Genomic DNA, 14,351 nt, shown 5'->3' with positions numbered 1-14,351 from the left:
TTGAGGATAGGAAAAAACCTAGTTCTTTCATAGCTCTAATTTTGGAAATTTCACTAAAAGTAGGTGTAAATCAAAAACGTTTTGACATCTAGTACTTGAAGAGTAACAGTTCACAAGATTAGATGTCCCTGGAAAATATTTGTTCCACCTGTCTTAGCAGTGCTGCAGAAATACTGAAAAAATGACAGATGAATCCAAACATACTGTTAGACGACTTCTTGTTTCCACACCTGACATCTCTATTAAGGCATAGCATGGAAGAAGGCTAGTCCTACTTTCACATGTCTCACCTACTTGGATAAGTGCTTTCTGGCATAATCTTACCACACACTCACTTGTCTTGATCTCTGTAGTTTTCAATATACTACTAAAACAGTGAGGAAAAAATGCTACTTATGCAAATAGCTGGAGGAAACTGCTACTGAATAGTTTTGAACAGGTCTGTCCTTCCTGCGCAAACCTTTTTTCCTTAAGCTCTGCAAGACAGTACCCCGCTCTAGCTCCTTGCATTCCCGTGCTTGCAAACACTTTCTGTTTAGCAGTTGCATGCGAATATGAGTGATTTGGTGACTTTCTTCAAATACTACTTCTGCCAAGAAGTCTGCAGTGCAGTTCTGTATAGGAATTTCGGTGTAACAATGCCATTAAAGTATGTAACAATCTGTATGAAAGAAGTTCACAGATTTCATTGCAGTGATAAAACATCATTACCTTATTAAACTTGAGAGGGATAAGATATCTATGAGCCCCCAACAGAGAAAATCTTTGGTGTGTTTGCCTAAGCCAGCTTACAGCTGAAGTGATGCCTCTGTCATCCGTTTAAATTACAGCCACTTACTGTTTTCCATTGCTTCTATATTTAGAATTTATTTCTATATTCTTCTTTATCTTCCATTTAGGCTTCTATGAGCCAAGACCGGCTCTGAGCTTATGCAGAATGTAAGAGATCCTGTCAGTGGTTACCCATTACCCATACCATGTGCACCCGCCTGTTCACTTCCCCCCCCCCCCCCTTTTTTTTTCTTTTTTCTTTTTTTTTTTTTTTTTCTCCTTCCCCTGCTGCCAATAGCAGCCTGCGGGCTTAGGAACCAGCAGTATAAAGGTGATGTGCAGAAGCAGCGTCTTACTGACACATCTCCATTCACGGCTGGCTTAGAGGGGTCAGTGAGCAGGAGAGTGTAGTTCTCAGAACTCATGAACCAAGATGGAAATGAGTGTTTTCAGCTGAGCAGATTTGTCTGGCTTAAAGCACAAAGAGGTGCGGAGAGATTCTTCTGACCTCCCCTGTCAAATATGATGCAAGTTTTTCTGTTGAGGAAGTGCCACAATCATACCAGAATAGCACAAGAAAAGAAGGCAAAGAGCCCGAAAAATTAGTTTTATCTTAAATAAAATTGAGGAGGAGGAGGAACTGATGACTCTGAAGTTGTTTAGGGAATTAGGCAGATCTAATTAACTTGGAAATACACAATTACAGTGCTAATGACCTCATGGAAAACCTGTAACAAAAGGGAATATTTTCTGAATGTGAAGATGCAGCTTTCAAGAAATTCTTGAAGTAGTATGATTTTATTATTTACTTTGATTAGTCATCTCTTGAAGTGGACCCAGTAGTCTAGAATGTCTCTAAAATACAGATCATGATGTCAATAAAATGTTAATAACATTAACTGCTTTATCTTTGACATCTGAATGTGTTATCATTAGTGGCATAGGATATGGCTGCAGTGAGTAAATTTGTAGGCAAAGGTAAGAAAAGGTGTGTGGAACACTTGTTGGATTCCTCTATTTTTAAAACTATTTATGCTGTAGGCCAACTGATTTGCAGACACATGAGCTGAATGAAATCCTGTTTCACTCAGTAAGCTACAATTTTCATTGAAAGGAAAAACTATAGACATTGAATCAGTGATGAGAATTCAGTCTTTATGCCTTTCCTTTAATTCTACTTATCTATATGAATTCTCAGATTCAAAATAAAACTTAGTTTTTAATTCAAACACGTTACATGTATTACAAAGCTTTATCAGAAGCATTATACCATAAAATATCTTTGAGCACTGTCTCAACTGAATATCAAAGTGTGCCACTTCCCTTTCTTCAGTTGCAATGAAACTTCAAAAATGAAAACAATGCAAGAAGTGAAAGTATAACAGTAGAGGGACAATTTAATTTTTATAAGTGAATATGATCTCCTTCTCTACCTAAGATGAGTATAGCAGCATGAGATTCAGATATATGTACATGACTTGTACAGTAGCTGTTAATATTACAAGATGATTTTCAAAGATTGTTTTCAAAGCCTCCAAATGTTTTTTTCATGTTAGTATGATGCCATGACAGCCATCATTATTCTTACGGAATATCTGTAGAAGAATAAAAGGTTATGACAAAGAGGATCACTTGTTTTTGTGTTAGCATTATTCATACCCTATTTTCAGATTATTGTGCTATCCTTTAACATAGACTTGATGTTTTGTCAAGATGCCAGCCCTCCACCCCAAGCTATTTCAATACAGAAAATAAAACAATTCTCAACTATAAGTTTTTTTCCCCAAGATTACAAAATTGAGAACTGTTCTAATACCAGGAACAACAAAAATTATAATTAATATGCTTGTAGCTTGGCTAACAAATAAATTAAAATTGTAATCTTCTCCTTAAAAGAGCTATTACAGAACTAGTTCTGTTTAGAAATATGGTTTGCTAAACTGTAAGTAGTCCAGTTATCGGAGCAGAAATAGGTCTAGACTGGAATTTTTCTATCTCTCAGCATTGTGACATAGCAAAGTAATTGTTTTTTAGATGTGAATAACTGAAGTGAAAGAAGCCCTTTTTCTTGTGGATAACCTTGCAAGGTAGTATTTGACTGCTTCATGAAGCAGTCATGAAGATTCATAAAGATTCATCGAAAAAGGGAATTGAAAGCTGTCTTTAACGGTAGATGAGGTTCAGGAAGGACAATTTGAAGCAGCTCTTTTGGTGTTTGTGTCTTCGTACTCCTACTGGTATTTGAATTTTATATGGGCAAGCTTAAACTGCATCTCATAGAGAAAACTTAAGTGTTATTTTTAATCAGGATTAGTGGCATGTTTATTTAAATAAAAAAAAAAAAAAAGGAGGTGGAAGGGGAGATAAAATATTCTTGTAATTAGAATAGGCAAACGCAATTTTTCTTATGCCCTCATGTGGATGAGCATCTCTGTAAATTGCCCTTGCTGAAAACAGCTTATCTAGTTCTGTGAGCAGTGGCTCCATGCTCATCATGTTGCACGTTGTTACCAGCCCCGTATTCAGTATCATCTTTTTCCATCAGTATCAGTCACTAGGAATATATGTTCACCTTCTAATACGACAGACTTAAATTTTTTTTAACCACTTCCTCTCACTTTCTTTCCTGCAGTAATTTCTAATTGCTGCCTATCCCAGGTGTTTTACTCCTGTTCTGCCATCTCATTTTATTCCATTGTGGTTAAATGTTAATATTAGTAAGGCTCAAACTGATTAAAATCCTAATGAAGTTGGTGAGATCTGTTTTGAGTTTGTGAATCCAAATTTATTTGCCTCCATAAGTACCTAGCACTGCAGCAGTTTCACTGTTTTAGATGAGTGCTGGTTTTTCCCTTGTTTTTGTATCTGACCTTGGACTCTTAAGGCTAATAGTTGTTTATTTAGTGCAGGTTATTCAAAGGATCAGTCACCTCCAATATTTGCTGCCTCAACCTATTGGAGTTCACCGGAGCGCTAGCAGCGAGTTTCTTGCAGTCCGTAGGATGATGTTCTAGTAGTGTAAAAATAAACTCTAGTCAAACTTCTTTCATATGTTCTGCTTATGTGTCTTGGCAAATGAGAAGCCTGTCTATTCTGTCCACCAGATGATCTTCATCAAGGTCCTTCCAAACTCAAACTTAACTGAGGCTGGAGTGGCATTTGAAGTGATTCGCACAACTCTGTGATTATCTTCCTTTCCTTTCTCTCTTTCTTTACTAATCAAAAAGACATTAAGGGTTTGTATGTACAACTATCTTCTCTTCTCCCCCCGTCCTTTGACAGGAATAAATTAAAACCAGTGTCTTGCAGTGGAAATTGCTTGAAATTGTACCTATAAAAGTTGCTAATAACAGATTATTTTTTTTCCCTGAGAAACTTTCAGATGAAATTTTAAATAATTTTAGCAAGGTTGTGAGTTGCTGGTTTTGGTTTAAATGCAAGTCGTACAGTATACTGTAACTTTGTTCTCTTTACAGTTTTTATTTTAAAGTAAAGCAGACTTCTGTTATTTTATTCATTAGTTTATAGGATGGCAGCAGGCTTTTTTTTTTCCTGGTCTGTACAGCTGAATGTTTTGTTGAGACAAGTTTCTTGAAGCACAAACTTCCTAGCTATAGATTACATGCTTGTAAAGCATGCTAGTTAATAGTGAGTTTCAGTGGAATAGAATAAAATAAGCATGTCAAAAACTTTCCCTAGATTAAGAGACTCACTTGAATATCGTAGACATAAATATGTAGGCACAAATTGTAAGAGAACTACTTCAGTTTTGTGACCATTTTAATTAGCCTTCCTTCAAATTTTAGTTACTGAAACCCTTTCTAAAATTGTAACCATCTGTACTATACATTTTGAAATATTTAAACACTGCTCACTCACTCAAGGTAACTTTTACCTGAATGGCAACTTTTTCCTTTCTTTTGTAGTATAAATGTGATATCACAGCAGTTGTTGTGTAACACTTTATGATCCTACAGTTGTTTTTTTTTTTTTTTTTTAAACAGATTTTTAGGAGACATCTTTTTTCCATTCAGAAAAACTTTTAAATTTTTTAAATAGTCTTTCAGAGATGCTTATTATATAATTCACGTTTTGATAAGTAGGTTATATAATGCACTAATTAGCAGGCAGTTATTCTGCGGTATTGCTTATATATGTGTGTATACGTTAATATAAAGAAAATACAAAGAAAAGTTTTTAGCCCACATATGTGTACATTTTCTTTTTTATAAAAAGAATAACTGAAGAAGCTCCACTAAAGAGAAAGGCAAAAGATTACCTTATATTTTACATGAAAAATAGTATTTGTTTTGTGGAAACTACTCACTTCTCATAAGTTATTATGTATGCTTTTTGAAATGCCCAAAAAAGTAAATTACTGGAACCAAACTAAGATTACAAATATTCTATTAATGTCATTAGAATAATGTAGCTTCAGAATAATTTTTCTCCACTTAAAATCTGGTAAAAAAAAAAAAAATGTTATTGTTCCAAAGTAAATAGGATGAAACATTAACCTCTGGAAATGAGAACTTAGTGCTGTCAAAAAGTAACAAAAGCTTGATTTCTATCTGTTGTTATGTTTCATTTATTTTTGGTTTTGCTTATTTACTAAACTATTAATAATAAGAATTATTTGCTTCTGTGGTTTGTTTTTAAAGAAAAAAGTAAGCATAGGTGATGTGCGACTATTGTAGAGGAGAAATGTGAGTGTGAATAGACTTTCATACCTTATTGATGATGCGTATGTATTATCCCTTTGTATATCAATCTGTAAAGACAAAGCAGAGCTAATAAATATAAGTAATTTAGGCAGATATCTGGATAAGAATAACTGAATGTTTAATTAGAGAAGAGTTCTCAACTGTCCAAACAGCATTAAATATAAAAGTTATGTATCTTGCCTCCTTTTAAAGAAGGAATTTGGTCCAACTAATATATGTCTGAGTGCTAAAACATCCCAATCTGAAGCGAGTAACTGCAAATTTCAAAGATGCTGTCCTTTGTATTGCTCTGACCGCCTAACCAGTTGGTATCTGCTGCAAGTAATTCTAGGAGCTTTCTGAAGAGTAGCTTTTCTGTAACAATGTGGAAGGCTTATTCCTAGACTGACCCTTAAATGTTTATAAATAGACATATGTGCCTACCCTACTTCTTGAATGAAATAACTAAACTATTATTTGATGACTAGAAAGCTTGTACGCAGTGCGGGTTGCCCTTGTCTTTCCTGCTGCACTCTGTGTAGCAGCTAAGCTTCTCAGGTTTCAGTTAGTTGCCTGTCTTCTGTTGCACTTAGTAAACACCAATCAATCAAATCATTTCAGGTAAATTTGAAAATCTCAGCACAAATGCCTAACGGATTTCATATTCTGAACAGTTGCCTATCGTTATATAACAAATCTATTTTTTTTTGAAGGATGACTTTTGTTGATCACTGTAAGAAAGCAGATAATTTCTCCCTTAAAATTATTAAAATAGCATTTGACATATTGCTTATTTGTGGGCTGTAATCACTGGCAATCTAACTCGTTAACAACATGCATTCATAACTAGCGTTTATGTTATAGTAAAAGGTGAAACATGCCTAATAGATTGAGTTACAGCTTGGCAAACTTCACTCCTCTGGAGGTAACTGTTCATGTAACTGTTCTGTAATTCTGTAACATTCACTAATCATGTAGTCATTAATATTTTACCTTTGTGCAGTTTAATAAACTCTTTCTAGACAGCATTAACTTAGTTTGTCTGCCCACTTCAACTGCTGCTGCATATTTCATTCCAGTTCTTCCACCTTTGTAGGTCATACGTTCCCAAGCCCCCCTTCCCCTCTGAACTTTGGGAAAACAGACTTTGGGAAAATGTGTCTGTTCGAGTCTTGCTCTTACTAGTTTAACTTACTACTTAATTACTTTACTGACTACCGCCCCTTAACTGTTTATAAAGAAGTAGCAATTGTTAAGCCTCTCGCTTGCGCAGAATGTTACTTAGTTCTGAACGGAGTGTAGTGAAGGCTGTTCTTTCAAGCTGCGGATTAGTTTTATTTGACGACAGAGGTTTGATCAAGAATACCTTCTTGTGTTTCTCTAAGGAATGTCACTGTCAGCAGGATCTTCTCCTCTTCATTCCCCCAAAATAACTCCTCATACATCTCCTGCTCCTCGAAGAAGAAGTCATACTCCTAACCCAGCAAACTATATGGTGCCTACTAGTGCCTCTGCTTCTGTTGCTAATGCCGTCTCTCAGCCTCCATCTTCTGGCCAGGTGATCCAGAAGGAAACAGTGGGTGGAACAACATACTTCTACACCGATACAACTCCAGCACCTCTCACAGGAATGGTATGTTTGTTTTTGATGCAAAAGTATTTAAAGTTTTGAAATGATGATTTAGTTAATACTATACAAAAAAAAAGATGCTTGAGAATACTCTTGGAAACCTTTATTTTATATGAATATTTGGCATTTTATGTTGTAATCATCCTTTAAGATCACTGAATTGTAAAGACTAGAGAAAACCTGAGTATATTTTGTATGTTCTTTCTTTACATCCTGTGAAGAGTTTTGTTTTTCACACAGTAGTAGAAAGAAAGCATTTTATGTATCTCTCTCTGGGTATATATTCAGAGAGAAAACATCAAATATTATTTCAGGTTGTTTTCATTTTTGATATGTTAAATCTTGACTTTACAGCAGAGAAGGGAAAAGACAGTTACAAAAATGTTAAAATACACAAATGCACACAGACACATATGCACTCTTGAAATCGTTAGTAGTGAATATCTCATAAGGAAGTTGTAATGCATCTGGCAGTATATTTGTAACCTGTGCTGTGCCTGAAGACTTCATAGTTCAGTAGTTCAAACTGGAAGGATAATAGATCCAATCCTCAAGGGTTTTAAACTGCTTCTAAAAATGCTTTGTTCTCAGGTATTCCCAAATTACCACATTTACCATCCAGCTGCACCTCATGTTGCTTACATGCAGCCTAAAGCAAATGCACCTTCCTTCTTCATGGCAGATGAGCTCAGACAGGTAAGATTATAGAGAATTTAAAGGGAAAGCGCATATCTTAGAAAAACAGAAAATCACCAGTAGTGGCTTTCTAAAAGAGAAATGAACACACGAGATCTGTGCAGTCAGTTTTCTCTATGGAGAATTTTAAAAATCTAAAAATTTAATCCTGTGGCAGACAGAAGGTGGGGGCAGGTTACAGCATATGTGACTACAGTCTAAACTGCATGCCTTAGTTTCCTATTCAAGTAAATACTCTTGATGTATGTAGTTCCTTAGTGCATTTGAGTTAACTTATGTTAATTTTTTCAAGCCCTCTTGCACCCCCTCCTCCCCCAACACTTGCATCAACTAGCTGTTCTGGTACAAGTAGTCAGTCTTTCAAATACAGTGTACTGTTAGCTTATCGAAGATGATAACTGAACTATGACGTTCAACACTTGACATGATTTATTCTTCAGGAACTGATCAACAGGCACTTAATAACTATGGCCCAGATTGATCAAGCTGATATTCCCGGTAAGTAAGAGTTTCCTATAAACTAAGTTGTGATCTTATGCACAGTTGCAGAAAAATACCCAATAATAACAGCATCTTGCAGAAAAAAAAAATCTGTTTTTAATTTTTCATGAGGTCTTAATCATCAGCCTGGACTAAGGATAACCTGATACAGTGTTTTTAATATGTTAGATTTTGAAGCATTTCATAAATATGAAATTTATTTCTTACCTCTATTAACTTTTCTTATGTATTTTTTATTTATTATGAAACTTTTTAACGATCCAGAATGCTTAATTGTTGAAAAGGGGAATTAAGGGAATAAAGCCTTGTGAAAACAAATATTGTATTATTTTGCACATATTAGATGACCCTTTAATGAGTGCATTTATTTTCCAGTGCTACATATAAACTTAGCTAACTAGGTTATTTTAAGTGAATCGGTTGATTATGATATCAGAGAAGGCATTGCACTAGCTCTTATGTGGCAAGAGAAATATACAATTCCTTGTGATTAGGTTTTTGGAGAATTGACAGTTGACTGTGATCATCTTTAAGCAGATTGCTTGTTTTGAATGCAGTGTCCTTAAGCTTCAACTGTGTTTTAATATGGTAATGATACAGTCTAAAATGTGGTTGAGTTTACTAATTTAGATGACGTACAAGTGCATCTCTTGTAGGGGTAATCTTTTAATCCAGTTTGTAAATCTTTAAGCTCTTCTCTCACACTCTGTCTCTCTCCTCCCCCCCCCCCCCCCCCCATTTCTCTCTGTGCTTTAAACACAGTGAAGGTGCACACCAGTACTCTTCATATTTGTTCTTTCTGGGATGAAAACAGGGTTCTTAAATATGTTCTGGAAACCTCTATAGAAACTGATGCTTATTTGTGAATCTGTGCGGGAAGAAAACCCAAAGAAATGTCATTCAGCAAGAGTAAATTTTTAAGGCAAATGAGATTAGGAGACAGTTCTACCCCTATTTTAGTTGTTTTGTTGCTTTTTGGGAGGGGTATAGCTCTTCTTCTGAAGACAATTATTTTATCTATGTAGAATCTGTTTGTGAAACCTATATGTTGATATTAAAGCAAAAATACTGAATTTTAACTTTCCATCCATCTAAAAGACGGTGCAAAGAGTTGACATATTAATGCCTTAGATTTAATCTCTGCTGCCACAATAATTTTCTCAAAGTTAATTAACATCTAATACATTTCTGTATATAAACTGATTTAGCAGTTCCTACGGAAGTGGACAGCTACCACAGTCTCTTTCCTTTAGAACCACTGCCACCGCCCAATCGAATACAGAAAACAAGCAACTTTGGATACATGACATCATGCTATAAAGCTGTAAATAGTAAAGATGACCTGCCATATTGCCTTCGGAGGATACATGGTGAGAAAAATTGAATTGTCTTTTTTTTTTAATGGAAGCGCAACTTCTGTTTAAGCTTAGATTTATATTTTAACGTTCTATGTGTAAATCTTGGAAATAGCTTTGATAAACTTATTTTCTAAGGGCTAAGAGAGCAAGAGGTTCCTAAATTAACACGCTACTCTTATTTAAATACTGGCTTTTCCGTGGTTTCAGAAGAAATACTAAAATAAAAAATCCCTCCCTCCCCAGCTTGCATCTTAAACTGCAGATTCTGTTTTGTCAGGTTTTCGTCTTGTTAACACAAAGTGCATGGTATTGGTTGACATGTGGAAAAAAATTCAGCACTCAAATATAGTAACCTTGCGTGAAGTATTTACCACTAAAGCATTTGGAGAACATTGTAAGTGTGGGTTTTTTTTTCTATTTTTGTGGGGAGAGGGTGAGGGGGGTATTCCAGCTGATGTTTTGAGACACTTTTTCTCTAAATATGTTTGAATTAGTAATTGTCACTAATGTTTCTATTTCTAAGCTCTTGTGTTTGCATATGATTTTCATGCTGGAGGAGAGACTATGATGAGCAGACACTTCAATGACCCTGGTGCTGATGCCTATTTCACAAAACGAAAATGGGGTAAGGAAAATACATTGTCTTTTCACTTCTGTAAGCTATTTCCAATACTTAGACAGTATATACACAGCTGATCAGAAATCGTTGTTCATAAATTTTTTATCTAATCAGTTCTGTCATATCATAAGTTGACTGGTATTGGAGAACTTTTTCTGCATTTCCTATTTGTAAAATTTCTGGATGTAATTTTTTTGAAATAAGCAAAAAGGTTAACCAAAGCTAACAGTTAAGATAAAAGTCTAAATAATGATGAACAGGTTATTTTTCACATTTGCCTTATGACTAATTTGCAAAATTAAAGTTTGTTTGTAAAATAATTGCAATTCATTGTTGGCAAGGTAATCTTTGAGTTTGAGCATAGGAGTGGGAGTTGAAATCTTTGGGGTCATAATTGCAGGTTTGTCACAGAGTGACACCTGACACTTATTGGAGATGCTTCCAAAATCACAAGTGACATATGCATTCTCACTATGATGCCTGTTATTTAGGTGTTGTCCGCTTATAAAATTTTTTTTTCTTGCTCTTAAAGTGTTATGAGGACTAATTAGACAGTGTTTTATATAATGTTTTAAGAAAGTTAAGTACCAGTTAAAGAAGCTAAGAAGTATATTTAAAAAAATCTGTTACATATATTCTAGACATAAACTTCACACTATAATTTCTTTTCCAGACTCATGTTCTGATTTCCAAGTAATCACTAGGGCTACATCTGCATTCATAAATAAAATCAGTCACAGCATGTTCTGTGGCTATGCATGCAAGTAGCCCAGCAGAGCTCGTATCCATACAGCTAAACTCTCTTCCCCTCCGTAACAATATGTTATCAGTCATAGCTTGTCAGGACCAGTTCTTGATCTATGCAGTCCCACAAACCATGCTCAGGTGTTGTCTGAAAGACAATAGGCCAAAACTATTAGCACAGGCCAATGCAACACTAAGTAGTACGCTAATAGCTGAAAGGAATCAGAATCATTTTGGTAGGACAGTACGTTTTGGAGGTCACCTGTCCTGAACTCCTGCTCAGTGCAGGACCAATCTGAAGTTAGATCCAGTCGTAGAGATAAACAGGGGATGCTGATGAAGCCTATGAGCTGACGTTATTTATTTTATTAGCATAGGTGTTGCCTAAATGCCTTTAGGTTACCAGTGTGTAAAGAGATTCAGAAGCTAAGATTTCTTCTTTCTAATGCCTTTAGTTGTGAATTTAATTCATTTTTAATGTTGACTTTGAAAACTTTTTAGCTCTCTGGTAGATCAGAGCATAATGGATAGTTAGTATGTGAATACATTCAAAGGCTTGCAGGTTCCTTGTATACTGAATAGTCTTCACTGGTTTTGCACTGAGCTGACCAGTATAAATAAGGTTGGAACTTGAGTTCCTCCATTGTTTTTGAAGATGATGTGCTGGACAGAGGAAACCCTTGATTTGTGATATCTCATGGCAAGTCAAAGAATATAATGACAAATTCAGTGAATTTGACATGAAACTTATTTGGTAGGATAAACTAAAAACTCCTGCCACTAGGTTAATCACTGTTATTTGTAGGACTCTACTTCTGAGTGTCTCCCACCTGTGGTTTTCAATTTCCACGTAAATCGGTCCTTATTATATTTTATTATATGTCTCTAGAGTATTGTATACAGAAGATTAGTGTCTGTTCTAGACAAATTAATAGAAGCTGCAATAAAATCCTTGGTGACACATATTCATTGGCCATACTGGACAAGAATAAAGTTTGGCTTCTATAAAGAGAAATAATGCCTATTAATCTATTGAAGTTTTTTGAAGGAAGATTCAGTAGATGCAGTCTTGGATTTTCGACAAAGTCCATCATCAAAGACTCTAAAAGAAACCAAGCAGCTGTGGGATAAAAGAGAAAGCTCCCAGTTAGGTTAATGACTGGTTAGAAGATAAGAAATGGTGGGTAAGAATAAAGAGTTGATTATCACAGTGAGGGGAGGTCAGTGATGGAGTACCCCAGGGATGTGTGCTGGGAGTTGTACTTCTTAACCCATTCACTTATCTGCATGGAAGACAAATAATGGTCTGTCAAAGTTTGCTGATAATACCGAGTTATTTGGATAGGTTAAAAAGAAAGGCCAGTTGTGATGGAATGCAGAACGATCTTACAAGACTGGGTCTTTTGACAATAAAATAGCAGGTGAAATTCAGTGTAGTAAATGTAAAGCAATGTAATTGAAGGAAAACATAATCCTAACTAAGTGTAAAATGGTGTCCTCTGACCTGACTGTTACCATTGAATAACAGATCTCTGGCTATAGTTAAGGAGATCAAGGAAACTATTGACTTGTTGCTGAACAGCAGTAAATAGGAAATTGATTTTTAGGTATTATTAACAAAAGAGTAAGCAATAAAATGGAGCAAACGTGAATCCGTGATGCACCACAATCCTGGATACCATCAGCAGTTCTGGTCGCCCTTCGCAATCTCAAAGGGTACAGAAAAACAGCAGAGAAGTTCACAAGAGGTGACAGGGATGATCAAAGACATGGAACAGCTTCTGTATGAAGAACAGCAAAGTGGAATAAGATTTCTCATTCTCTTAAAGATGATGGAGGGTATATGGCAGAGTAAAAAATGACTAGGTGATAGGTGGTGATGATAGGTATCGGCAAAATCAGCAGGGATAAAGACAAGATGAATAAGCAAGAATGGTTTGCTGTCAGGTGGCAGGTTCAAAACTAGTGAAAAGATAATTAGACCATGAAACTTTGTCACAAGTTGTTAGAGATTCTTAAGGTTTACTTGAGTTCAAGGGGAAAGTGGACACAATCATAGAAGAGAAATACTTTGAGGGCTGGTAATTGCAAAGACACCATCTAGCTTAGGAACTCTGAGCGGCACATCCTGGCGGCTGGAAGAAAATTCTATTTGTTATGTGCTTATGCTCTTAGGTATTTATTGCAGGCTACTGTTCTGATTTTTGTGCATAATGCTATTGACACAGGCTGGTGGACTATCTCGACCTTTTATTTGACCTAATAAGACTCTCTTTCTGTAGCTAGGGATAGTCTTTGAAACTGAAAATAGGACATATATTTTTCTTCAGCCAAAACAAAGTATTATTTAATTAAATGAAGTATTGCGGCAGAACTGAAAATGATATTTACGAAGATAACTCTCTCCTGCCTGTGGCACTTCTCATAGCCTTCTCTTTCAGCCTTTGTATTAGGTAAGTTAGAAAACAGCCACCTGAAATTCACCAGTTTTGCCAAATCTTTCTGCAAATCGTTACTCTGGCCTTCCTTTTTTTGTTAACTGCTGCTTCCTAGTCTGGGCCTCAGTAGAAGGAGCAATTTAAAAGAGGAAAATAAGATTGCATACCTATAACTTGATTTCTCGGAATTGCCTGCCTTCACGGATCCTTTCTCCATCCCCTCACAGAGTTTCTTGGCCGTCTGCCTGCCTAGAGGAGACTCCCAAGAGAAGCAGGGGAATGGATGGAAGTTGGGTACTCTGCAGCATGAGGCCCAGATTAGTGCAATTGCTTTTAAAGGTTTTAGGAGGCACAACACTGTGAACCTGATCAGTGAACTCAGAGAATTTGATTTCAGGTATGCAACCTTATTTATGTTGAACCCTCCAGTTGGTAACACTAGACTTTGACAGTTAAAAGAGGAGGACTGTGGTTTACGTAGCTGTCTTGCATGTCACTTTCTGGTGTCAATGTGATCAGTCTCGGGTTTTTTCTTTTTGCCATGTTATTTACAGACCCTGTTGCAGAATTTCATTGGAGGGGGTTGGTGGAAAAAAAAAAAGCAGCTTGTGTTGATTTTTATACTGAACACGTGTAAACTAATGCCCTTGCTACTTCCTAATTCTATAGACTTTATTCCTTATGTTGTTCTTTATGCAAAAGAAATATCATCTTCAAGCAGTACAGTGTGATAATCTGATGTTTTGTCATATTTCACTGAATGTTCACAAGCTTTAAAAAAAGGTGTGTGGTTTTTTCAGTTAATTATTACTCAGAATACATTTATTTCAATAATTCCTGTTTCTTTGATTCTCATTCCTCATTTGTCAATACACTTTTATTTATATCAAG

The 14,351-nt window shown here is 35.7% G+C and overlaps 1 protein-coding gene across 3 annotated transcripts in view; it reads left to right on the top strand.

Annotated features, from left to right (window-relative positions):
- The window catches only part of PAN3 (poly(A) specific ribonuclease subunit PAN3), an 85,955-nt gene that overhangs the window by 49,439 nt on the left and 22,165 nt on the right, over positions 1-14,351 (top strand). For 2 of the 3 annotated variants that reach the window (XM_068930169.1, XM_068930167.1), the window contains 6 exons: positions 6,860-7,107; positions 7,696-7,800; positions 8,241-8,298; positions 9,510-9,671; positions 9,937-10,053; positions 10,183-10,284. In XM_068930169.1, coding sequence (XP_068786270.1) covers positions 6,860-7,107; positions 7,696-7,800; positions 8,241-8,298; positions 9,510-9,671; positions 9,937-10,053; positions 10,183-10,284 — 792 coding nt within the window. The remainder of the gene's footprint in view (positions 1-6,859; positions 7,108-7,695; positions 7,801-8,240; positions 8,299-9,509; positions 9,672-9,936; positions 10,054-10,182; positions 10,285-14,351) is intronic. The other variant, XM_068930168.1, reaches the window with a different exon arrangement.

This window comes from Struthio camelus, chromosome 1 (assembly GCF_040807025.1).
Source record: "Struthio camelus isolate bStrCam1 chromosome 1, bStrCam1.hap1, whole genome shotgun sequence".
Lineage (NCBI taxonomy): Eukaryota > Metazoa > Chordata > Aves > Struthioniformes > Struthionidae > Struthio > Struthio camelus.
Note: the sequence above shows the minus strand (reverse complement) of the source record. Positions and strands in the feature narration are given on the sequence as shown.